Source organism: Dermacentor variabilis, chromosome 7 (genome assembly GCF_050947875.1).
Source record: "Dermacentor variabilis isolate Ectoservices chromosome 7, ASM5094787v1, whole genome shotgun sequence".
In the NCBI taxonomy this organism is placed as follows: domain Eukaryota; kingdom Metazoa; phylum Arthropoda; class Arachnida; order Ixodida; family Ixodidae; genus Dermacentor; species Dermacentor variabilis.
The window spans coordinates 46557475-46584541 of NC_134574.1; the positions used below are offsets into that span (position 1 = coordinate 46557475).

At 49.1% G+C, this 27067-nt stretch overlaps 1 protein-coding gene and 1 pseudogene across 1 annotated transcript in view; one reads left to right on the plus strand and one right to left on the minus strand.

Moving 5' to 3' along the window:
• The first annotated feature begins 2091 nt into the window (after positions 1–2091).
• The window catches only part of LOC142588614 (putative oxidoreductase SERP2049), a 68923-nt gene continuing 43947 nt past the window's right edge, over positions 2092–27067 (plus strand). Inside the window, exons 1-3 of the mRNA XM_075700449.1 lie at positions 2092–2139; positions 2410–2461; positions 3225–3364. Of these exons, the coding sequence (XP_075556564.1) occupies positions 2092–2139; positions 2410–2461; positions 3225–3364 (240 nt within the window). The remainder of the gene's footprint in view (positions 2140–2409; positions 2462–3224; positions 3365–27067) is intronic.
• LOC142588114 (uncharacterized) lies at positions 18991–25663 on the minus strand (annotated as a pseudogene).

Consider the following 27067-nt stretch of genomic DNA (forward strand, 5'->3'; position numbering starts at 1 on the left):
CGGCGTGGTTCCATTGGTCACGAATATAACGCTACTAGGCACCAATATGTCTTTCTTAGCATAAAAATCAGTGAGTGGTTGAACCATGGCATCAAATGAACTACCGGCATCAATACAAGCTATGGCAGGAACAGGCCCTAGCGACCACGTAGGCAATGCACCTCATCACCAACAACAAACTGCCTTGAATTCACAACAGTTGCGCTTGAAAAAACTGCGTTTAACCTCGAAGAATCGTTCACTGAAGTGACGGTTTTATGTATGTATCTACAAGACCTAACACCAGGAGGCATTTCAATTTCATAGCCTGAGTCCCGTCCCATCACCGAGATACTCGCTTCTGTGTGTGATCTTCCTTCGGGTATTTATCTTGTACTAAGTTATCATTAATACTGATCGGCCTTCCCGGCGAAACTGCAGCGTTCGTTGGTCTGTTTTACTGTGAGTAAAAGCTCTGTGAGTTACTGTGAGTAAAAGCTCTCATGCGCTGTTCGCACATGAGAGCTTTTGATTCTGATTTCGAGTGAATACGACTTCGCCTCATTTCAGTAACTGAGTGAATTTTGCATATTTATGACCTCTACATGAAATTGGCGATGTTTCTCTCCCTAATTAATGTTGTAAACTATTAGAAAAGGTCATTTTTTCTTGAGCCCTTGGTGCTTCCTGCTGGAAACAGAAGCACTACCGAGGCACACATCATTCACGTGCATTTCACACGCCCTTTATAAAAGGCTCTACCGAAGCGGCCACTGCATTCCGCAGGCTTTCTTCAGGTTCATCAAAGTGCACAGCACAATTTCAAGTAAGATGAAGATCGACACACAGATTCATTCCCTAGGCATAGACAATTCATACCATTAGAAATAGTTATTTGGCTACCTCCTTCTCTTTAAAATTATAATAAACGTTGGGCCGTGTATATATTTACATCTATTCTCTCTGTGCATGTTGTTCACAGTAGAAATTTATAAAAGAGACATTGAAGTGAAAAATATACGGATGAGGTAGCCCGCTGCGAGTACTTTATTGTGCTTGTCCTCCTGTTGTCACGATTTGCGGAAATAAATTGAAAATATGAATTAAAAGCCGTGCTTAAGTAAAAACATTTAAGCAACTGAAACAGTCCTCAAACAATGTGTGTAGCAGAACTCTGGTAGTGACATTTTAGGCAGCACGGGGCTTTGACACCGCCAAGGGGGGGGGGGGGGGAGGGCTCTACCCTATCCTGAAAAGTCCGGAGGGTGGTCGGGCCCCGGAGCACCCCCGTAGTCGGCGGCTATGATGTCCCGTATTCTTTAGGTGCAAGAGAAAGCAAGTGAGCATGAGCCGAGAACGATGGTGCTTGAGATGGCGGCGTCTTCTCGCATGTCCTTCGTGGGCGCCGACCTTTAGCACTGGCAAGTACGAAGCGAGGAGATGTGTGCGTGCTAAAAGGGCAGGGGGGATAGGAGATTGGCAGGATCACGCACCTCTTTGCTTTTGCTTCATCCGTGAGTCAGCGTGGCAGGTCTGAGCGCGGCCACCTGCGTCCTTTCATAGAAATAATCGGTGGTGAGTTCCAAGGCCAACCGCGACGACGTACTGATGGCTTCTTGCGCACTGTATTATCGCGCGCTATGTTCGCGTGGAAGTGACAGGCTGGACGAAGGGGAATTAGCTCACCTCCGCTGCCGATATTTTAAGTGTTAGTGAACTGAAGCGCCTAGAGTGCTACCGTGAAACGTACTCGCTATCACACATTAATAATCCATGTGATGCAGGGTGTTCACCAGGGACTAAATTTATTCGTTTTTCCTCACATTGCAGTACCACTTCTCTGTGCGTCAGATTCTATAAAAGCAGAGTCAATGAAACTGCCACATTTTAGAAAAGACATATAATCACTAAATTTAATTTGAACTCTCAATATACCTGTAGTGTATTACTGTAGCTTATTAAAATTGTGTACTTCTTATTCTTGCTTGTTATTAATGAAAACATTTCTTTTACTCCATTTTAGTTTTTAGGGTAAACTTGGTAAGCTCTGTAAAAAATGTGGCATGAAGGGCTTGTATGCGTTTAAACTTTTTTAAATATTGAAATCCGAGAATGATGATGTCCATGGACATCGCCTTTGAAACGGAAGTTCAACAGCCTGTAGGCCGGATAAGACATCATTCAGTGGTTGTATGATCTAGCGTTTGAGCAGTTGCCCCTATACAGAACCTGAAAATATTAAATCACCTTGATGTCGACATTTCTCATAAAACAAGCAACAAGGATGTAAGTTAGGGTTGCCGGCAGATGTGAGCTCTCCCTCACCAGCACCCTGCCCACCGGCTCACAACTGTTCAAATCTGATGTAGTTGTCGTTCATGCGAAAACTATCTAAATCGTTGCTTTTCCGTGCCTTTTCTGTCCTCTCAGGTACACTTTATCGGCAAGCTGAATATGAAGAGTAAAGTGGTGCTGATAACAGGTAAGAATGCTTTGTGTTCGACCTTGCAAAGCTAGCACTTTCATTTGTTACAGAAGGCAAATGCAAATTATTGCGTTTTATATATTAAAATGATCTTGAGAGACGCGACAATGCAGCAAGGGAAAAGAATTTTAGCTGTTGGTGTTGCATACTGCCACGACGAATCACGGTAGATGAGCTGTTCTGGATTTGATCGTCATCGACAGCAGGTAACAACGGGACATATGTAGGACAGGACCGTAATACAAGGAGTATTAAAGAGTCTAAATGGCAAAAAAGAACTTGGTTTAAAAGGTGGGAAGGACCAGCACTAACCGGTCTGAATAGGTTGCATAAAAACAAATTCTTGTGAGCCAAGCATGTTTTTTAGATATTTTTATAGAAAGTGTAAAATATTTGTAAATTAGGTATTTTGTTCATCTAACGTCCTACGCAGTGTTGTTTTCCGCCGAATTTGTCTCTCATACTGAACGTCCTTGTGCTGATCAAAAAGCTTTGTTCTGAAATACGATTTTCAAGTGACTCAGGTAAAAAACAACTGCATTGAAAAGCTGACCTATTTTACGAGCCATCGTACGCATACTTTTTTAGGTTGGAAAAGTAGAAGATATCCCTGTGCTGCGCACAGCAAGAAACTCAAAATAGACTCATTGTGAATCATTCATCTGCAGAGTTTAGTTCAATACGAGACAATTCTTTCACAATACGATTCTATTGCATAAAGAGTGTTATCTAACACTAGACACGAATTTTTCACATACAGGTGCATCATCGGGAATTGGCGAAGGAACGGCTCTTAGATTTGCGTCATTAGGTTGCTGGCTTTCCCTTACAGCGAGAAATATACTGGCTTTAAACGAGGTGGCTGAGAAATGCCGGGCAAAAGGTGTGCCCAAGGACAAGGTAAGAGTTTTCATCTATTAGATAATGTAGGACACGCGCAAGACGGTTAAGTCGATCAATAAATAAATGCAGCAGCACCATTCTCCCAATGGCTGGCTACGGTAATGCATTAGCATTGAATCACTACTGTCAAACAACTTAGTGCCATCGTCAAAACGAGTTAGGCATAGGGCGTGTACTGCAGCGGCAGTGCTCTTTTGCGCTTCCCTAAGAACACTGGGTGCCACCTAGCACTGCCACCACGAAGCCTGAGCTGACATCCGAAATGGACGACGCACCGGTGCGAGCGAACGATGAAAAAGGCGCCATGCACCAACGGAACTTCTACCTCGCGCTTCTTTCTGGACACACTGCGCTATATAGCTCCGCTGTCCTGAAGTGCGCGCGTTGCCTTTGAGGCCAGAAGTGTTGCGTACCTGTTCATCTAAACGCAGATAATTCTTCCCTCGCTTAGCGGACACTTAGTAGCGAATACTCGGTGGTCCAAGTTGGCGAGACGCTCACTGAAGAGCTGCACGTACACAGTGCATTCATGACGCTGCTCTGTAAAGCATTGGCTTCAAGGGCGTTCATTAAAAAGTGGTACCTACCCAGTGGATTTCTGGCACAGCCTGTTAATGCGTCGAATTGCTCTCCAAGAAGATCATTTGTGACATGGGTTCCATTATGCTCAGCATCCGAGAAATGTAAGGGAGCTTCTTCATCCTTCTCAGTGGCGCATACCCAATTAGCCAAGGAGGAGGAGGAATGAACGTTTATTGTAAGAAACAGCGAGAAAGTGTCCTTTCTTCGCCCTTTGGTGGGTGGCTCGTTTAGTCCAGAAAGCCGTTGGCTAATGCTGAAGCCCCGGCCCGGTCCACCAGACATCGCTGATCTTCCAGGCTCTGTGCCTTTAACATTGCCTCCCACGTTTCTTCGATCGCTTGTAGCGGTTCTGAGACATCATCTTCACTGCTTTTCTCGCGGTGCCGGCACACCAACCCCATGTGTGGGAGCGTGTCTGGTACGTCACAATACCGGCATAGGTATGAGAATTGAGTGGGGTGCATTCGGTGCATGATAATTCCATGTACATACGTATTTGTTTGTAGTCTGCGGAGGGCGGTGGCTTCTTCCTTGCTTAATTTCGGATGAGGTGGAGGATATTGTCTTCTTTCCAGTCGGTAATGTTGCAATATTATGGCATAGTTGATGGGAATGCCCTCCACCCTCGTCGCTTTCCGGAGACCCTGCGGCAGGAAATCCGGGCTGGTATGCTCTCGGGCGACAGCATGGGCTGCTTCGTTTCCTGCCAGGTGTTCGTGGCCTGGGGTCCATGCGACGTAGGTGTCGGGTAGTTCTTGGCGTCTTGTTATTCCTTTTAGCATGTTCACTGCTGCGGCAGAAATTCGGCCTTTTCGTAGGCTCCTACATGCCGTTTGCGAATCGCTCAAGATGATTGCTGTGTCTTTGCATGTGGCGATGCTGAGTAAGATGGCCACTTCCTCCGCCGTTTCTGGATTTCTGGCCGGTATGGTGGCAGCGATTAGCTCCTTCCCTTGGTTGTTGGTCACGGTAATTGCGTATGCTCTTCCACCTGGCTATTTTGCCGCATCTGTATATCTCCTGTTGGGGTTCTTTGAGTATTTCTTGCTCAGTGCTCTAACTCTTGCTTGCCTTCTGCCTTTGTGGTATGTTGCATGCATGTTGCGAGGTATTGGAGCGACTGAGATAGAGTCACGAAGAAGTGGCGGCAATCGGGCTTTCGCGTCTGAGTCTCCTAGGAAGTTTTCGCTGTATGCGAGCTTGCGGAGTACTGCTCTGCCTGTTTGAGTCAGCTTAAGGCGTTCCAGCTGGCTGGCTCTGTGCGCTTCGCTCATTTTTTCCCAGGTGTTATGGAGGCCAAGTTTGAGGAGTGTCGTGGTTGAGGTCGTACTGGGGAGCCCTAGTGCGCTCTTGATTGCTTTTCTGATGATGATGTTGAGTTTTTCAATTTCAGCTTTCTTGAGGACTAGATACGGGGTGCCACATGTGATCCGGCTTATAATAAGGAGTGCTTGGATTAATTGGACGGTTTTTTGCTCTTTAAGTCCTCTTCTTCGGGTGGTTATACGCCGAATGAAATGGGTTACTTGTGTTAGGGTCTTCTGAAGCTTCGGAAGTGTAGCTGCCCCAGAACCGTCTTTATGTATTGTGAGGCCAATGACGCGGAGTTGGCGTCAAAAACCTTCAATGAAGAGCGGCACACACCTACTGGTCGTGGCCCTAATTGACATCAAAAACGTTCATTGAAGACTAGAGCAGACGGAGTAACACTGACTACGGCTCGCAGTCGGCGCAAAAGCTTTTCGTTGAGCAGCTGTGCCTGCCCCTTCCCGCTTCTATAGTGGTCCGTGTCGGCGGGAAGGAGTTTATTCAAAAGAGGCACGCATGTGTGCATTGGTATATACTCAGTAGCCGAAGTTTATCTGATTGTTGGGGCCTTATAACTTATAATTATTCCAATATGCTTTTATTCCAAGCTACCGACGTAAAATTTCAGTAACCGCCGACGCAAGCATCGAGCGGTCACCCGTAGGGTTCTCTGAACAGACCAATCAAGCGCTCTCCTCGTTTATAGGCGGTTGCCAGGAGAGTTTGAGAGTTTGCTTTAAAAACGAACAACATTACCTACAGTGAGCGGATTGTCGTATCTAATTGGTTGACATGAGGCGAGGAGCACGCACATGAGGAGAGGGATTCGATGGGGCCAAGCCAAGGCACTGAATATCGATAACCGGATGAAGAAGGTGGTGCGGCGTCGGCGATTGGTCCGCTTTCCCTTACTTAGCTTGAGGTGGCTGTTCGAAAACCGCGGCGGCATGCAACAGAGGGTCAAGAATGCCGCTAAAATGGATCCTCAGCAAAGAATAGTTCCCAAAGCGAGGTCGTAAATGTGCCGAAAGTACTCGAAAACGTTACACGGCCACGCAAAATGTTTTATTGTACGCAAATAAACCCATGCTCTCCGGAATGTGCGAGTAGCCAATGCCTGAGCGATCGGTGGCAGGCATGTTTTATTCCTTTCGGAGCAGGGCAGCCTGCGGCTATACAGAAAAAGATTAAGTTTTGTTCGGCATATTAATGCATCTTTAATGCTTACACGTCACTTTGACACGCTGAGTTTTCGGGGTTTTGTGACGTCGCCTGACATGCAGGTGAAGTGGGTGGAGCCCGAACACTTTTGACCAATGGCTGAGGCGTAATGTCGAAAAGGCGTCGAATGAAAAATAACACTTTTTTCTTTCGTTTGGTCCAATGATGCATAATCAGTGTGTGCGTGTCATATCAGATGGGGAGCTATCGCGGTTTTAGTAACGTCACGTGACAGACAGGCGCAGTGGCGTGTTTCAAAGAAGTTGTTGAAGTTGTTGAATAGAACAGTTTGGAATAGCTTTTCGTTATAGTGCCCTTGGTTTTCAAGCCTGTTACCTCAGCGCAGCAGATAGGTATTCTAACCGTTCGTCCACGGAATATCCAATGACCCAGGTAGATTGGTAAACAGTTAGATACAAAGATAGATAGATAGATAGATCGATAGATAGATAGATAGATAGATAGATAGATAGATAGATAGATAGATAGATAGATAGATAGATAGATAGATAGATAGATAGATAGATAGATAGATAGATAGATAGATAGATAGATAGATAGATAGATAGATAGATAGATAGATAGCCCCAGGAATGTGCGTGATGTACCCAAAGAATGTTAAGGTAATAAAATTGGGCACAACCAATCTCACTATGACTGTCGTCGGCAACGCGTTCAGGATTAAATCAACATAGCGCCGTCTAAACTATTAATGTGTGAGGCATGTGCTTCAGCTGGAATCATTCTTCGCGCATCCTTAAGAGCACACTGCTCCATGTAGCGCCCTACTGCGAAACCTGCTCGTGCCCTCCGAAATGCTTGACGGGTCAGTGCGTGCAAGAAGAAATACAAGAGCGTGATGCGCAAACCGGGCCCGTTTGTCGCGCTACTTTCTGGACAAGCTGCGCCATCTTGTGGCATTGCCGACAAGCCCGTGCGTGAACATCAAGACGAGAAGTGTGGCGTGCCATTCACCGGCGAAGGCTGAGAATCGTTCCTTAGCTTGCTGCATACAAATTGGCACATGCTGAATAACGCAAGTTGGAGAGAGGGTCCTTCAAGAGCGGCAAAGGCGCTTATTGAAAAAGCCACAACAACCTAGTGCATTTGCGGTGTCGTCTGATAAAACTTCGGCTTGTTGTTCCTGAGGATCTCTTGTGAGGTGCATTTGATTCCGCTCTACATCGGAACAGCATCAGGTTTCTTTTTATGATTGCAGAACGGCACATTCGTAATGGCACATCCTTAGTTGTCCAAGTTGGCGCCAATTATGTTAACTGAAAGGCGACACACACGTACTGGTCCATACCCGCTCACCCAAGTTAGCATCACAGAGGCGAATGTAACGCTAGCAGACATCGAGTGGCACATAGTCAGTGGTTCAAGTTGGCATCAGAATTTGTTGGAACAGCGGCACCCGCACAGACCTGTCACTAGAGAAGCCTATACTGACGTGGAAGATCGAGTTTAATTGGAAGAGCCGCAAATATGCACATACTCAGTGACCCAATTTGGTAGGATTGTTAATTTCAAACCCTGTGACCCCGGCACATTAGCCCAATGCGCTCCTCATTTGGTCATGCACTACCCAGTGATCCGTGTAAGCGGGTATATTTTTGATAGAAACATTGTACATAGATAGGAGTGAGTGAGTGAGTGAAATAACTTTATTAGGTCCAGAAAAGACGTAGGGGAGACCCCGCGCCACTCGGCTAGTCCCACGTAGGGACCGCCAAGCCGAGCTTGACGGCCCGATCGCGGGCACTCTGGACGGCCAGGGTTTGGTCACTGAGTTCGGGGCTGCCCAAGAGCGCAGGAAAGTGCGTGAAGTGTCATATGAATGCTTACACATTAAAAATTTGGTGCCTTCAAATACATAACGACAGTCTTTGACAAGAGGGTGAGTTGCCATGTGAGCTCTAAGCTTTGCTTAGGGTTTACATATGTATTCAGTCAATAGACTGAATGCCACTTTGCATAGGTGACCTACTGAGGAGTGACATTTCAGCGCAGTTTAGGAAAAGCTCGACGTGCGGAATTGTTGGTTAAGGGCCCATCGTATAACGTATGGTACCTGAGAGTTAGCCAATCTAGTGCGAAGAGGAAAATTATGCATTATTTGCATTCATTTGAAGCTTTAAATACTGTAATATTGCGCTAAACGCTAAGATGCTGTGGGCAATGCCGAATATTAGGGCGAAGGATGATGCACGACAAGTTGTAAGCTGTCGTGAATTATGCGAAAAATATGGTGGCTAGGTGATGAGCTCTATTAACCTTCTCTAGTGCCCTCCATAAGAGTATATTACCACAATATTTACGTTGAAATCACTCTCAGTATCAATGTTACATTTAGTGGTCTGCTTTTTCATGTTGACCGATTATAATAAAACCAATTAGGGGTGACAATCGTCTAAGCAGTGAGTGGGAGTGTGTATATATTCTCAACTGTTGAAATAGCAAAACAGCTGTACAAGTTATATATTATAGCGGTATCTTAATCAATCATTGTACCTGGTAAACGCGCACAAAGCTTTAATAAAAGCAGTATTTTTCCACATAAATAAGACAAAGTTTATGTTATTTAGAGTCTTGTTAAAAAAACCACAAGTATTTTTTGCCTTACATCCGGTTAGACAATTCTCTTTTAAACTTAAGTCTGTGTAATTTTTTAACCGTGCATTTAGCTAACAATTAATGTTGTCGTGATCGTGAAAGTGTAAGTGAGGGGCTTGCTTTAAATACGTAGATCCGTCAAAATGAGGAGTTTCCATTGAGGTGCACACCGCATGTCAAAGTTTCCTGACGACGAGGCAAAACCAGCAGGACATAAAAATAATTTGTGGCTGTGCATCTGAAAGCTCGGGATCGCAGTGCGGTAAGCCATACCTAGTGGGAAAGCCAGCGGTTCATCTGTTAGTGGGCAGAGCAGCGACGAAAACAGCATGCGTTTTTCTGCAAAGCACGAACATGAACTTAGATAAAAAGTGCATGTGCGCTGTCACGTGGTGCGTTTTATTTCCTATCAAAGTGCGCTGGCCTGGGTGGTGAGCAAAACAACAGGTGAGCTGTAAAGTGGTGTTTTTCATCTTTCTCGAACGTTGTCCCTCCTCTAGGAAAGGTAAACATGCAATAGTATATACCTATTTCGAAGCGCAGCAATTTGATGTCTCTTACGATTCTTACTCCCTAGACATGACAAAATGAACATTAGAACAACAATTTAATTCATACCTAATTTTAGATGACTAATTGTATATAAGGAAACAAACATTACTTGCGCTTTCTTGATGATACCTTAAAATTCGCAGGCTTGGTCTGATTCGCGTATACTAGTAACTATATTTTCTTACAGTTGGTGGATGATAGATGGCTTGCCTTGAAAATACGTCTGCATAAATGTGAGTGAGAGGCCTGACGTTTGTTACTGAGAAGCAGATGCCATATGATGCCACAGTCTCCACAGTACATGGGTTACAAATAGTTACACTGGTTTGGACCACATAGGGCGACCCTATTTCGGCAGAGCCGATGGTGCTTAGCACCGAAGCCAGGTACAGAACTCCGAATCGGAGCGTTCCGGCCGCGTTTTATAGACGCAATGCTCCGCCCAAAATTGTTGCTGGCGAATTACCGCCCGGTTGCGTCCCAACTGGACAATCCGTTCACCAATCAGTGCGTTCAGCAGAACTTGCGTGCGTGATCGGCCAGTCGAACAACCATCAATCAAAGAACATCTTTTTTAGTACAGTTCACAGTGTAGAATCCTCACCCAAAATACACAATATATAACAAGAAAGGGATGAGGGTCACGCCAGCTGTACACGTCGCAAGTTCCGAGAAACGGCCTGAGAGCACAGCTGGCGTAACAAGCAATGACCAACAAAACACATTCGCAAAACCTAAAAGCCTGAAAAGGTCGGGACCATGTTTTCTGTGCTCGAACACGTGCGTGACGCGACCAGATTCCAAGAAACTGAAGGCCATGCGGCGCCTTAAACAAGCAATTGTTTGCAAGCCAAACTGGCACAGAGGAGCACGGGATAATTGTCCACCCGCCAAGGTCGGCCCCGTGTCCGGGTTGTAAGCCGAAGACGTTCCCTCGGCGCCTCGGAACCAAGACAAAACCGTCGAATCTTGTGCGGTTCAAAGAATCCATACGCCGGTCAGCCCGCGGTGCAAACCTACAAAAAGTAATGAGGCTGGCGCGCCTGCTTGATGCCACGCGATCCCCGTTGCCCGCGTCCAGACCCGAACCACGCATTCTCCAAGGGCACCCACCAGAGCACCGCGGAAGTCAGACGCGCACGCCCATCACGGCGTTTGACGCCCATTAGGGGAACCTCAACTATGAATAAGTTCACATCCGCCAGCCGGCCGCGCGCATGGAAAACGTCTGCGGGGATTCCGAGGAAGCGCAATGCGACGGGGGTCTGAAGCTCCCTTTTTACTGTGATGCGCGACCGCTACTGTGGCGCTGGTGGTCCTCTGCGCTCCTCGAACTATGCGGCAGCCATGGGTGCCGACAGCGTGGTTACTTTGCTTGCTTGCAAGGCCCCGCTCTGTGTCAACCGTTATCAGCCATTACTAAAGTGTGCCAAACAATCTCGTCGAAACGCATGCCCCTGCCGAGATGTCCCGCGCCATGTTTTTGGGTTTCCTTTGCAGCCGCCCGTAGAAGGGCTTACACCCCCCACCCAAGACGAGACAACTCGCTTACAGTGTTGTCGAAGCAGAAACCAAACAAAAACAGGCTGCGTGTAAACTTGTACACACGCCGCATCTGGACATGACAAATAAAAGTTACCAGCCAAGCTTAGGCAGCGTGTTTTAACGATGGTCTGAGTTCGCACACGTAGGAAATGCGTGAGCCGCGCTTTGCGCCTTGCTCATGGCAGTAAGCAACGAAGAACAATGTGCAGCGCTGGCTCGCTTATTGAAACAACATAACTAAATGCCAGCGCTTTATGATGAGCGCTGTATGTGGCACATTCCGTAGAACATGTGAACACATGAATACATTTCACCGTAAAATAGGTACAACCAATGCAAACACAAAACAAATACACAAACGAAACAAATGGTAAGGCTTCCCTGAAGCAACAGTGCTCGCTTCATGAAACACGTATGCAGTATCGTACAAATATAAGCCAGAAGGACCCTGTTAGCCTCTAGTTTGAGAGGAAAACATACAAACGTATATCATGCAGCTTACAAGACGACACTCCCCAACATAAACACACTAAAAGAACAAGGTACACACAGAAATACGGACGCATTAGTTCATTTTCCAAGGTCGTCTGTGCGGTTACCGCAGTCACATCACATCACACCACACTTGTTCCCTCGCCTCCAGTGTCCGTCACTGCGGGTTCCCTGTCTTTTACATCCTTTTCCCAGCAATGGTTTGTCAGACGCGAAAGTGCGTCGGCTTTAGTATGTGCGATTCCCTTTCTGTGTCGCACCACTACATCATAGCGCTGTAGAGCTAAAGCCCAGCTTGTCAGTTTTGCTCCCTGAGGCGTGGACTGAGTGAGGTACGGAACAGGGTTATGGTCGGATACTGCCAATATTTTCGTGCCAATAATCCACGTGTCAAACTTTTTGAGACCCCAAATGACACCAAATGCCTCGCGTTCAATCGTAGACCAGCTCATCTGAGTGGGCGTGAAGCGGGGACTGGCAAAAGCAATGGAGCACTCTGTGCCATTGTCGGTCATCTGAGCTAGACATGCCCCCACAGCAATTGCAGAGGCATCGGTGAACAGCCAAAATGGCTTGCCTGAGTCTGGAGTCACCAGCTCTACGGCACTCCACAGAGCACCTTTGAGACCTTCGAAAGCCTGGTTGGCCTCAGGAGACCACGGAATGCGATTGGGAATGTGCTTAGCAGTCATCTGCGTGAGCGGCTTCGCGATGGACGCGAAATTTGAAATGTATCCCCTGTAATGACCACAGAGGCCAAGGACTCTTCTCAATTCCTTTTTAGTACGCGGCACCTGCAGTCCCTTGGTGGCTGCGAGCTTAGTAGAGTCCGAACCATGCTTGCCGGATCCTACCACATGCCCAAGATAGCGGATAGATCCACGCGCCACTTTACATTTTCAAGGTTTGCTACAAATCCCACTGATGTCAGAGCTGAGAAAACAGCGTGAATGTGTCAGATATGTTCCTTTATCGACCTGCTGAAAACAGCTATGTCGTCCAAATATGCACTGGCGTAGTCCTCGTGCTGTGCTAACAGCTGATTCATGCTCCTCTGAAAGCTAGCTGCAGCGTTTCTGAGACCGAATGGCATCACCCTCCAAGCGAATTGACCCAAGTGTGACACGAACGCCGCAGGCCGCTGCGAGTCATCCGCTAAGGGCACCTGCCAATAACCACGACGGAGATGAATAAGGGTAATATGACTAGCCTGCCCGACGTTCATTATGAAATCCTGTGGGAATCCCATAGGAAATGCGTCTGGCTCGGTCATGGCGTTTAAGCTTCTATAATCAACACACAGTCTCACTGTGCCGTCTTGCTTGGGGATGCACAAAAACGGATGTGCACAGGCGCTTTCACACCTATAAATCAGGCCTAATTCTAGTAGTTCCGATATTTCTTTGGAGACTTCGCTCTTCAGGGCTACCGGAATGCGATAGGGGTGGCAACGCTTTGGCACGGCTCCTTCCATCAGTTTTATGCGGTGCTCGTTCACTCGCGCTATCCCAACTTCGGCAGTAAACAAGGCGGCATGTGTCTGAAACACCTCATTCATTAACGCTCGCTCCGGCGGTTCCAAATGTGATATACTGTCTGCGGGCAGGAGGGCCGTAGTGCCGAGAACCCTGCCCGGACGCGGCGTGTACTGCGCCTCTCCAAACTCGCCGTCGTCGTGGAATATAACGCCTATGCTAGATATGCGAGATGTGTACGGTCTCACGTGGTTCTCGTGAACGAGCATGCGCCTTCCTTCCGGGGTTTCGATGTAATAATAGTGCTGCCTGTACTTCTCCTTGACCGTGCAAGGTCCTAGCCACTTTGGGTACATTTTACCAAGGCGGTTACTATCGAACGCAAGCACCTGGTGGCCTACCGGAAATGCCTTTTCTTTCGTGCGGAGATTGTACTGAGTGGCATAAGCCCTCTGCTGGTTGGTCGTAGTCAAGTCGGCTGCCTCAGCTGCTATCTGTAACTGCTTTTCAGTTTCTACATGTGCCGCGACGGTCTATCTGCGACCAAAGCGGGCACCTCCTGCTACCCTGACAACGTTCGTTTTAATATGGCGAGCGGGCCGACTGGTTCTCTCCCATACATCATACGGAATGGCGACACGCCCGTAGTATCGTGCGGGACTTCTCTGTAGGCCCACAACAGGAAGGAGACAAATTTATCCCCACTCCCTCCTGTGATAGCGCAGCACGTCATGCCGCATGTGTACTGGGCGGGCTAACTGCCATGATCCATGTGACGTCACATAGCGATATATATATGTACGCCGGCACCGAATAAACCGATTCAATTCCCGGTTTGGCTGCGTGATGACGTTATAACAACTGGCGACGAGGTTCTTGCATACCCACGTAAGCGACGGCCTTGGTCCTGCACGGGTGGACAGGCACGAACGGAAGCAAGCGAGCGGAGTTTTCGTCCAGCTTCAAGGCGCTGCACGTGCTCCCGCAGTACGGCACCGCCCACCCAACACCCCTGCGGAGGAAGTACTCGGCCACAAGGAACGACAACGGGGCTTGGAGCTGGCAGCACGTCCAAACAAGGAAACGCCAAACTGATGAGTAACGGATATATGTACTGCTGTCTAAATGCCGCCACTGGGAAAGATGTCCGAGTTCGACCCGAAAACGCAAAACTTCGAGTCCTACTTAGAGCGTTTTGAACATTTCTTAACGGCTAATGATATCGCCGACGCAAAGCGCCTTCCCGTCTTTTTGACAGTCATAGGACCAGAGGCTAACGAAGTACTGAGAAGTCTTGTTGCGCCGGCAGCCCCGGGAGAAACGTCGTACGCAGAAGTTAAACGCCTCCTGAAGGAGCACTACAGCCCCAGGAGTTCCGTAATAGCAGAACGATGCAAGTTCAACCGGCGCGTACAACAGGAGGGCGAAAGCGTGGAGGGGTTCATCGTGGAACTTAAACATTTAGTCAGGAAGTGTGACTACGGTGACTTTTTGCAAGACGCCCTCCGAGATAGGCTGGTTGCTGGCATACGGAACGAAGAGACCCAGGGTGCCCTGTTTGCTGAACGAGAGCTGACATTTGATGGCGCTTGCAAAATCGCCCTGGATAGAAAACTAGCGGCGCGAGACACTGAACAACTGCGGTCAAGAGAACGAGAGGCACCCGTGCTAGTCGTGAAAAGCCGACCACACCAGTATCAGAGACCAGCTAATCCTAAGCATGTCGAAGCCCGCAAGAACGAAAAATGCGCAAGATGCGGCAGGGGACACTCGTCGGAAGAATGTTGGTACAAAAACTTTGTTTGTCGCAAGTGTTCGGCTGTAGGTCATTTGAAAAGCATGTGCCCAGTTGCTAGAGCGAAGCCAAAGAACATGCATGCGCTCGAGTGTTCTGACGAGGACTCGGAGCAGGAACTGTACCATGTCATTAACGCCAACCAATCATCTTATGAAGTGAGTGTGGAAATAGAAGGGCGTAAACTGAATATGCAAATTGACACGGGAGCGGCTGTCACAATTGTCCCGGAGCAAGTGTACCTGTCCGAATTTCCACACGTAAAATGTGAACCTTGCAAAATGTCGCTTCGCACGTATACTGGGGAGCAAATACAGCTAAAAGGGCAGTGTGACGTGGTCGTTAAGTACAACAATCAGTGCATGACTCTACCAGTGATTGTTGTAAAAAACAACGGGAGGAAGTCGCCTGTACTAATGGGGCGAAAGTGGTTAGAACGTTTGAAGCTTGACTGGCTAGAAATTGGCCAGATTGCAGTTGAAGACAGAGTCGCGGTGCTAAAACAGAAGTACCCTTCCGTGTTTTCTAAAAAGCTGGGGACAATACAAAACTTTGAAGCAAAGATTGTTATGAAACCGGGTACAGTTCCTGTATTTTGCCGCGCTAGACCAGTTCCGTTTGCGTTGCAGGAAACAGTTGAGCGGCAGCTGCGAGAACACGTGGAAACGGGCATGCTGCGTCCTGTAATGCAGAGTGACTGGGCTACCCCACTTGTCACAGTTGTGAAGGAAAACGGCAGTGTCCGGTTATGCGGGGATTACAAGACTACAGTAAACCCCTCTCTCAAAACAGATCATTACCCCCTACCCAGACCGGAGGACTTGTACACTGCCTTAGCAGGAGGAAAGGTGTTCAGTGTACTAGACCTTTCTTCGGCGTACCAGCAGCTGCCACTCACTCCGGAGTCACGACCATTTTTGACAGTAAACACTAGTCTTGGGTTGTTTGAATTTCAGCGCCTTCCTTACGGGGTGGCAAGTGCACCCGCTATCTTTCAGGCAATGATGGACGAGGTACTTCATGGCATCCCACATGTAGGCTGTTATATTGACGACGTTATCGTCACAGGGACAGATATCGGCGACTGCCAGGAGACACTAGAACGTGTCTTGCAACGCCTCAGTGAATACAACATCACGCTTAACCTGGATAAATGCAGTTTTTCCCGAAAATCGGTTACATATTTGGGTCACACTGTGACTGAGCAAGGCATTTATCCTACCGACGCCAAGAAGAGCGTAATCTTACAAGCCCCCGAGCCCACTACAGTTACAGAGCTTAAGGCGTACTTGGGTATGTGGAACTTTTACTCAAAGTTTCTCAAGAACGCTTCGACAGTAGCAGAGCCGCTTTATCGGCTACTTAGAAAAGAACAAAAATGGTCGTGGACAAAGGAGTGCGGCACCGCGTTTAAAGATACGAAGCACTTGCTAACAAGCAGCAAGGTGCTCTCATTCTATGACGTCAAGAAACCGCTCTCAATGCTTTGCGATGCATCGTCATATGGCTTAGGAGCCGTTATCTTTCACGAGACGGCTGAAGGTGAAGAAAAACCAATTGCTTTTGCTTCGCGTACACTGTCGGAAGCAGAAAAAAAATACGCGCAGTGCGAACGCGAGGCCCTGGCGTTGATCTTTGGCCTAAAGAAATTTCACCGGTACCTGTACGGCCGAGAATTCACTATATATACAGACCACCAGCCACTGCTTGGGATACTAGGGCACGATAAGCGTATCCCGACTATCGCTGCCGCGCGTATGCAACGCTGGGCTTTAACCCTCGCAGCTTACAGGTACCGGCTGAAATTTAGGAAAGGAAAAAAATGTTGAAGTGGCAGACGCCTTGTCTAGGCTGCCCCAACCAGGACCGGTGAACGACGAGTCATCAGATTGCATGTCAATCTTTCAGTGTCTCCCGCTGACAGCAGAGGAGATTGCAAGGGTCTCGAAGCAAAGCTTAACTCTATGCCGCGTGGCACAATATACGCTAAACGGGTGGCCTAGACAGCAGGCAGATGAATTGAAATCTTACTATGTTCGCCGCGATGAGCTGTCGCTAGAGCAGGGCTGCGTGACGTGGGGCGTAAGAGTCGTAATTCCGGAGCTGCTAAGGGACCGCGTGCTAAACATGCTGCACGAGGAGCACCCTGGCACCAGCCGCATGAAAATGCTAGCGAGGAGTTTCGTATGGTGGCCAGGAATCGATTTGGCCATTGAACAGTACGTTCAGCGGTGCAAAATTTGCCAAGCAGTTCAGCCAGCTTCTCGGCCGGTTCCTCTTCACCCTTGGCAATACCCCGCCCAGTGTTGGTCACGCGTACATGTAGATTTTGCACAGAAGTGTACGAACGTGTTTCTGGTATTGGTCGACTGATTCTCGAAATGGATCGAAGTATGGCCGATGTCTTCAACCTCTGCACAAAAAACATTGGAAAAACTTCGGGGTGCTATTGCCGCTTATGGCTTGCCCGAAGTATTGGTAAGTGACAACGGGCCACAGTTCACCTCAGAGGAGTTCGCAGAATTCATGAGCACCAACGGTGTAAAACACGTTTGTATTCCGCCTTATCACGCAGCGTCCAATGGTGCTGCAGAACGAACAGTACAAACCGTGAAAAAGGCGTTACTGAAACAAGTGCTCGAGCGTGAGGCCTCGGGTAAGCAGCAGACAGTACAGGAAAATATTGATAGCTTTCTGATGGCCTACCGGAACACACCGAGCAGTGTGACAAGCAAATCACCAGCTGAACTATTTTTGAGGCGCCAGCCACGCATAAAGCTTTCACTGCTCCAACCTGATTTTGCAAAATCCATGCGAGACAAACAGGAAAAACTAAAAGAGCAGCGCGATTTGCTTCGTGGGCAGGAGCGCAGCTTCGTGGTGGGGGACCGGGTGATAGTGAAAACTGTGCGTGGTGAACGCGTTTCGTGGGAAGAAGGTGTTGTGATCCAAATTGTCAGTGCTGTGACATATATGGTGAAAGTGCGCGATCAACTCCGGTTCACACACGCCGATCACCTGCGTCCTGGACATGCTGACCCCGGCGAGACGCCCCCGCACGCGGAGGTGCGTGTAAAACAAACGCCACCAGAAGGGCTACCGGCAGACGACCGCACTCCGACACCAAGACAACCGCAGGCAGACCAGGATGGTCCCAGTTCCCCTGGGACGCCGGCAGACCCCGATCGCAGAACAACACTAGAGCACGACGAATCAGTACCGCCACCCACACAGCAGCCTGTACCACAAGACTTGGCGGAGTCGCACGTGCCAGCGGCGCCAGCTGCACCCAACTCGAAGGAACAGCGACCACTACGTCGGGGTGCTCGTGTGCGCCGGCAACCGGGCTGGTTTAGATCTGAGGACTTTAAGTAATTTCCTCTTAATTAGTCAGGTGGTAATGTTAAATTGTTCATTACACTGTACCTAATCTTACTAAGTGTTATTCTAGTTAGCTAACCCATGTATTTATTTCAGCGGGAAGGAGTTGTGATAGCGCAGCACGTCATGCCGCATGTGTACTGGGCGCGCTAACTGCCACGATCCATGTGACGTCACATAGCGATTTATATATGTACGCCGGCACTGAATAAACTGATTCTATTCCCGGCTTGGCTGCGTGATGACGTTATAACACCTCCCCTGTTTGCTTATCACGTGAAACAGCATGTTTTTGAACGCTCTGTTCCACCGCTCTGTTGCTTTCCGGGTGGTCAGGTGTGGAAAAGCGAGGCGAACAGCCGAGGCGAGAGAGAAACTCATTGGTGACTGCGGCGGTAAAATTTGTTCCGCAATCGGAAAAAACTACCTCTGGTATGCCGGTTCTGCTGAAAACTCCTAACATCGCGTCGCAGGTTGCCTTAGCTGTTAACGATGTGAGGCACACGACCTCAGGCCAGCGCGAGCAAAGATCTATAATGCTCAAGGCGTAGCGATGGCCGCGAATGCTCGGGGGATCGATCGGCCCTATAACGTCTCGGTTTACCTTCTGTAAAGGGTACTGCGGCCTTACTAGAGGCGTGATGGGCACTCGGTCTTCATGTTTGTCTTTTGTCTGCTCTGATTTGACACCCGTGGCAACTGTTGCAGAATGCCTGAACGTCTTTTTCGACGCCTCGCCAAAAGAAAGAAAGCTTAATCCTCGCTCTCGTCTTGCGACAGCCAAGGTGGCCGCCCCAGCATGACTCGTGGGCGAGACTAAGTACCTCAGCGCGCCGCGTCGTAGGTAAAACTAGCTGTTTTACCGGCTGTCCCAATACTTGGTCACGGTGGTAAAGCAGTCCATCAATCACGGCAATGCCGCCCCTTCCTTCTTCCGCATTTTTCCAGTCCCTGCTGAGAGTCGCGTCACTCTTTCGTTCCTTACGTAACGTCACGGCATCACCCTTCACTGTATCGGAGTTACTATTGGATTCTTCTTGTGCCCCTTCCTCGTTCGGATGCAGCGCATCGGCCCTGCTCGTACCGGTAACCGGGTTTTCTGGATTAAAGCGTCTCCCATCTAGGCCTACGGCTGTAATCAGCTCTTCGCTGCTGCTCGGCGGGAGTTTGTTGGTGGGCGGCTCGCAAGCCTCGTCCCGCCTCTGCTGGAGCGCGCTCAAGTCCTCTGCTGAGAGCAGGCAATCCGCGCTCACGCTCAGCCTATCCGCGAGTGCGCACAATACTGGCGTCGCCTCCTCCAATTTGGAAAACACGGGTTGGCCCTGTGTTAGCGTCAGTGGTAGCGCTACGAGTTATCGCTTCAACTCGTTCACCAAATGCTACGCGGAGACTTACGCTGCCATACGACTGTGCTAATTCCTGTGGTACAGCACTTTCGCGAACTACAGCTATCTCTGCACCCGTATCGACTATTGCCTTCATTGTTCGGCCCCTACAATTGAGAGCTACACACAACAAGCGGTGGGTTCTCTAGCGCGACCCGAGCGGCGAGCTTTTCTGGCTGTTCCTGCTGGGCGGCCGTCGGCGCCAGCCTTTCGCGAATGCGCGGATAATTTGGTCTAATGTGCCCGGCCGACCCGCACTCAAAGCAAATTATTGGCCTCTGCTGTCCTACGAGTGGATACTGGGATTTTGGTTTTGTCCTCTGTCCTTGCTGCGAAACCAAACCACTGCTACTGCGGTTCTCAGTTGTAATTTCTGGGCCTTTACTGCTAGCGCCCCGGGGTTGCCCCTTAGGTATGTCTACGCGGCCGTGAGCGTCCTCAAAAGTTTGCAAAATTCTAGCAATTTCTGAGGCCTTGTACCACCCTGCACCCTCTCGCAGCCTGACGTACCTGAGAGCCTCTACCGACAACACTGTCTTCAGCTGGTCAGCCACCAAGAGTTCTAGGAGCTCCGCAAAATTTGACACGTCCCTAGACGCCACATAAAAATTTAGGTAACTGGCAAGACGAGTCGTGAAACTCTTCCACGTCTCGGTCTTCCGCTTCGGTACCTCAAAAAAACTTTTTTTTTTATATTCAAGGGGAGACAACTGCAGCTCATCAAGGACGACTTCGTTTAAAGCTTCATAGTCACGGTGTTGTGCGGGAGTCAGACGTGTTGACAGGTACTCAATGCACTCCGCTAGGAGCGGAAAAACTATCTGACACCCAACAGCTTCGCGGCACCTCGAAGGCCTCCAAGGTGTGCTCTACAGATTCGAACCAAATGGGGACCTCGGCGTGTGTGGGAAATTCGGGGAAAGCACCGACTAATACTTTTGAATATTTACGCCATTCCGTGTTTCTGTCGTTCTCAATTGCTCTGCCACTGCCGCCCCAGCTGCTCGACGGTGACGCTATACGTGCCCTGGTGAGCTCCAGTTCAAGGGCAAGACTTTGGCGATGTTCCTCAGCCATTTTTAGTCTAAACTCCATCACCCGCTCAGACAGAAAGAGCTCGTTTTCACTATCACTGCTACCCCTCTCCCTTTAACCATCCTCCTCCTCCGTGTCGTTCTGCATCATGATTAGCTCTGAAGGCCCGCAGTGACTGAACAGTAAGAGGAAAGGAAACTCACTTTTCAGACGAGGATCACTGGTGGACGGCGGTCCAGATTTTCCTGCGTCGCTCTCGCTCGGGCGGCTTCCTTGTTGGGGTTCAGTCGGCGCCTCGACGTCTTAGTCGCTGAGGTGCGTCGCCTAGCGATGTCTCGCTGCTGGGCTTCCTCCTCCAAGGCTTGAGCCAATTGCAGACACCGGAGGTGCTGCTAGCTCTTGGGAGGCCACTCTGGCAGATATACCGCTGTCTGGACAGCGTTTAGCTTGTCTTCCGAACCTATCCTGTCGACAGCGCCAGTAAGAGTTCTTTGCCACGATCGATCGATTGATTCGTTGAAATTTACCCCCAACTTCGGCGTCCGAGACGCACCGTCAGAGACGGTCTGCACAGGTGGCTCAATGGGTGACTTAGGCTCGAAGGACAAAGACGCTGCAATAACGAACGAACAAAAACTTGTATTTACAAATAAAATTACAAAGTTCAGTTACAAGATTGCATAGTTTTCACAGTACATCGGTTACAAATAGTTACACTGGTTTGGACCACATAGGGCGACCCTGTTTCGCCAGAGCCGATGGTGCTTAGCACCGAAGCCAGGTACAGAACTCCCAATCGGAGCGTCGCGGCCGCGTTTTCTAGACGCAACGCTCCGCCCAAAATTGTTGCTGCCGAATTACCGCCCGGTTGAGTCCCAACTGGACAATCCGTTCACCAATCAGTGCGTTCAGCAGAACTTGCGTGCGTGATTGGCCAGTCGAACAACCATCAATCAAAGAACATCTTTTTTTAGTACAGTTCACAGTGTAGAATCCTCACCCAAAATACACAATATATAACAAGAAAGGGATGAGGGTCACGCCAGCTGTACACGTCGCAAGTTCCGAGAAACGGCCCGCGAGCACAGCTGGCGTAACAAGCAATGACCAACAAAACACATTCGCAAAACCTAAAAGCCAGAAAAGGTCGGGACCATGTTTTCAGTGCTCGAACACGTGCGCGACACGACCAGATTCCAAGAAACTGAAGGCCATGCGGCGCCTTAAACAAGCAATTGTTTGCAAGCCAAACTGGCACAGAGGAGCACGGGATAATTGTCCACCCGCCAAGGTCGGCCCCGTGTCCGGGTTGTAAGCCGAAGACGTTCCCACGGCGCCTCGGAACCGAGACAAAACCGTCGAATCTTGTGCGGTTCAAAGAATCCATACGCCGGTCAGCCCGCGGTGCAAACCTACAAAAAGTAATGAGGCTGGCGCGCCTGCTTGATGCCACGCGATCCCCGTTGCCCGCGTCCAGACCCGAACCACGCATTCTCCAAGGGCACCCACCAGAGCACCGCGGAAGTCAGACGCGCACGCCCATCACGGCGTTTGACGCCCATTAGGGGAACCTCAACTGTGAATAAGTTCACATCCGCCAGCCGGCCGCGCGCATGGAAAACGCCTGCGGGGATTCCGAGGAAGCGCAATGCGACGGGGGTCTGAAGCTCCCTTTTTACTGTGATGCGCGACCGCTACTGTGGCGCTGGTGGTCCTCTGCGCTCCCCGAACTATGCCGCAGCCATGGGTGCCGACAGCGTGGTTACTTTGCTTGCTTGCAAGGCCCCGCTCTGTGTCAACCGTTATCAGCCATTACTCAAGTGTGCCAAACAATCTCGTCGAAACGCATGCCCCTGCCCAGATAGACCGCGCCGTGTTTTTGGGTTTGCTTTGCAGCCGCCCGTAGAGGGGCTTAGATTTACCATACTATAAAAATAGGGTTCGTGGCAATGCCGCGAGCCTACTTGTGTGCTATGATAAGCGACGGCTGGCTTAGGTCACGCTTTTCCTACCCCTCTCTTGGTTGGTACATTTTGCAGCGAAGCTGTTTCTGGCTAGGGTTCCGTGCATTTTTGTTCCGCGTCCCAAAATATGAGCCGGTCATGGACATAGCGAAGAAAAGGTCCAAGCACAATGCGACATGCCTCTGTGGACTCCAGTTGGTGGATTCTGGTATCTGTAACGCCCCCTTCAACTACCCTTTGCGCAGATGGGACCCAATGAGGTCCTAGGCACGAGGATAAGAGGCAGAGGTTTTTAATGGAATGTTAAAAAAATTATAGGAGTAAGAATAAACCTAACAAAAATATTTCATCTTGGCCCAAAATGTCAGCGCGCGTCGGCCACGCCCATGTTCGCACCATACTCTCCTTGTCTGCGTTTCAAGCGCTTGCGTATATATTTTCCTTTCCATCCGCTTTCCCGTAGCGGTGCCATTGAAACGCGACGCGGTCTTGTTTCCTCCGGCACAATTGTGCCTTTTGCTGGCAGTCAGTGCTCCGGCTTGTGTTCTCTCGTCCGTGTTTTCCAGCAGGGACAAAACATGAAGGTATCATACCGACTAGCTCAAGCCCAAACCTTACTAAAGTATCATGCAACGCGGCTGGTTCGGGTTGTGACTCGCTGTGTGCGTTTTCCATTCCCTTTCCTATTTGGTTTGCACTTGTTGCGCAATGCCTGTGTTTGTAATAGGAAAATGAATAAGACGCATGCGCAAGAAATAGGAGTGCTCGTTTAGTACGAAAAATGGAGAGGTTGCAAATGCACAACTCATCCAGCTCAGAATTTCTACTTCTTTTCTTGTGTACGGGTTTGCATATCTCCAAGACTTCTTGTTTATTCATAATTACACAACAACTCAACCACCAAAACATTATGTAGTATTGCAGCTTCAAGACAGTAGCGACTGTGCTATCCAGCAATTTCAAGACTTCAGAGGGCTGTGTATTGCTTTGGATATGCCTCATCAGTCAGAAATGTAATCTAGCGCATTGTGGAAAGCGGTAACACTGCTTTTGAGGCTTGTGTTATTTAAAAATCAATTTTCACAGAGGCTCCTTTGCAAACTGCGCTTGTAGTGAAGCAAATGAGCGTTTTGAAAGGCTGAAGTGTCAATGAATTTTTTATTTCGGCTGTTCGAACGATTGTGCGGCATTGACGAGTAATAATCATATATATATATATATATATATATATATATATAAATATATATATATATATATATGTTGACACGCATACTTGTTTATCTTTCTTTTGACGAGCTTTTAACCAGGTAACAAATACTGAACGTTATCACTCAACGCGAGACGCGCCTGAATGATCAGATATTTCTTGAATGTTATCGTTGGTGCTAATCGTTGTCTGTCGTAACCTAACCTTGAGTACATTGATTGCGTGATGCGAATTTTGTAGTATGTTCTGGAAGATATGGAGACACCAATGATGATTGTGGAACCTTCAACGGCTCATGTATAAAAGCCGATGCGCTTGACCCGCTGGGCCTGCGGCGATCAGATCCCGACGGTCGCCGACTATGTTCGCTAATCTCGTTGTGCTTTGACTGTAACTTGCTTTTTGCATGAACAGGTTCGTCCAACAAAAAGTTAGGGTATGTGCAGTGTTGCTGCTGTGTTCACCTCTGTCGCCACTGCGGGACTACTGTGGAGGTACTTTGGCATTCATATACCAGACGCCTCCGCAAAGCCGCGATTCACGCCCGAAAACATAAGAGAACATAAGCATCCCCCGGATCATCGAGTAAGCCGCAGACTACAAAACTTGCCCCAGGAGCACGGTCTTCTATTAGAGCAAAGTAGAACAATAATACCAAGTGAGCAGCAATAATGATAATATCAGCGTTGCCATCAATGGTAGTGCTTCAGAAACCCAGGCAGCCACCTACATTCCCAGCAGCTTCATCGGAAGAACCGGAGACCTGGCTCGAGACATCCGAGAGCATGTGAGCCTACTACAAGTGAAACTCTGAAGAGAACTTGCGTCATGTCTAGTTTTCGCTAGAGACTCCACCAGGGCAGGCTCGAAAATCTCGTTAATGACATGGCGCCTGTTATACAGCAAGTTCCTGAAGACATTGACAAGCGTCATCAGAAAAGAAAGGGCAGAAATGCTACTGCAAGCCCAGTGCAGACCCCTAACGAGAACGTCGCGGTGCTCACGGAAAATATGACTTGTCTTTTCCGTCACCCCGACGAGGAATTTCCTGAAAAGAAGAATAAAGTACGTCTTCTCATACGTGCCGTAAACAAGAGCTCTTCGCCGCACTGATGCTGAACCCTTCGAAAAGAATACCAGAATTTTTGTCAGAGGCAGCGACGATTACGAGAACCTTAGAATAATGCACCAGGCAAATCAATCGCCGCTCAATTCCACATTCTACACAAGTTCAAGACTGGCGGGGGACAATAAGACAAGTTTTGCACGAAGAACGGAAAAAATTGCTCCCTGCGACTCAGCCCGAGCTGAATTCAATCTCTGACATCATTCGCGAAGAGCTGCAGCAATCACTGCGAGTGCTTAAACCTCCGCATCCGCAATCCGAAGCAATAAGCTACGCCGCCCTCGCCCGCCGTCAAGCCCTCTTCTCCACGCCACGGCCTGGTAGCACCAAAGTTTTGTTCTCCCCCGCCGCGGCCAACAGCACGCCCATCCATCGCCCAGCACAGCATTCCAAGTAAGAGCGACGTTCGGCGCGCCCCTGACATCCGTCCCCTGTGCTATCACTACGTAGAAACGGGCCACGTCTACCGTCTGTGCCCATACTACGAACTGGTAAAACGAGGGTTCGCCGTCAGTGCTCAAGGTCCACAGGAATACCCACGCCCTCACAATATCGTTGAGTACCTCGCCGCCCCTCAGTGTAGCCCTCGACGAAACTACCCTTCACCTTCATCAGGTCTCTACCTATCACCGCAGTACCCACCATACACTTGATTAGCACGTGGTTAGTCCGCAAGCCCATATCCAGAAAACTAAACGCAGCAAATGATGGAGGTACTGTTGCTCTACGTTTAAATGCTAAAGATCCTGCGCCTCCAATGACGACGCTACGAGATCTAGCTCAGCGATGCAGCAACGACACACCGCCATGGCCATGAAACCTAAAAGCAAAAAATAAGCCGAAACAAAAGACCAGAGGGCGCAAAGTTCTTGCCACAGGGCAACACTGCACAGCCTTGATGCGATGCCAAGACCAAACTGCAACGCAAGACGACAAAACACCGAGATTGACGTGTTTCTCGACGGCCACGCAGTCACCACCTTAGTGAACACAGGAGCCGATTAATCCGTAATGAATGAACCCACTTACTCTCAGTTGAGGAAAGATGAGACTGCATGGGAAGGCCTTCAAATTCGCACAGCTCGAGGAAACCCAATAACAAGGACTGGAACCGACAGGGCAAGAATTAGCGTTCATTAACGAACCTCGCTTACCGCCTTCGCTATCCCGCAACAGCGCTCACGAGGCCTAATTCTCGGCATGGGCTTCGTGAACAACCACCCTCCAATCATCGACCTGATGTCGACATCAGCAACCCTGTCCGAAGATTACGTGCAACCGCCGGAGAGCTCACGTGGTTATCATGCCTTGAGTGGGCTCGAACATCAAGTTAGCATGCTGCCTCTGTCCATCATTGTCGTTTGTGTCGGTACGAAAATACCTGAAGAAGTAGAAGGCGTCATCGAAACTACGTCTACTGCTCGATCCTGAAATTCGGGTCGAAAGAGAGACCACTCGGCTCCACGGAGGAGCCGAGCGGAGTGGGCTTGACAGCACCGGAGAGACAAGAATGCTAAACCCTGTCTTGCTGTTTACACAGGTGTTGCTGCTGCTTCGTTCAGCTACGGGACAGGCCGATAACGATTTTACTCCGTCGGAACATGCTGCTTCGTGTTTGGACGTGCGCAAGCTTCATGAAATCTTCGGAACTATGGAACGGGCATTTGTCGCCGAAGGTGCATGGACAGCGAAGGCCCTAGGATCATCGACATCAACCCTGGGGGCGCATTCTTCGAGCCAGGAAGCGATCTGTGCCGTCAGTGGGCTTGGCAGCACCGGAGAGACTAGAATGTTAAACCCTGTCTTGCGTTCTGCACAGGTTGGTGCGAAACGTTACTCTGAGTCTATTCGAGATGACTGTCGTTGTCTTGTAGTGCTGCCGAGCCCACAGGCAACCAGTGTACTCGTTGCCGACTGTTGGGAGGTCATTGTATTGTTACTAGCATCTAGTGGAGACGTGGACACAAACCCTGGCCCTCGAACGCAGGAACTGCTTTTACAGCTGATAGGAGGGCA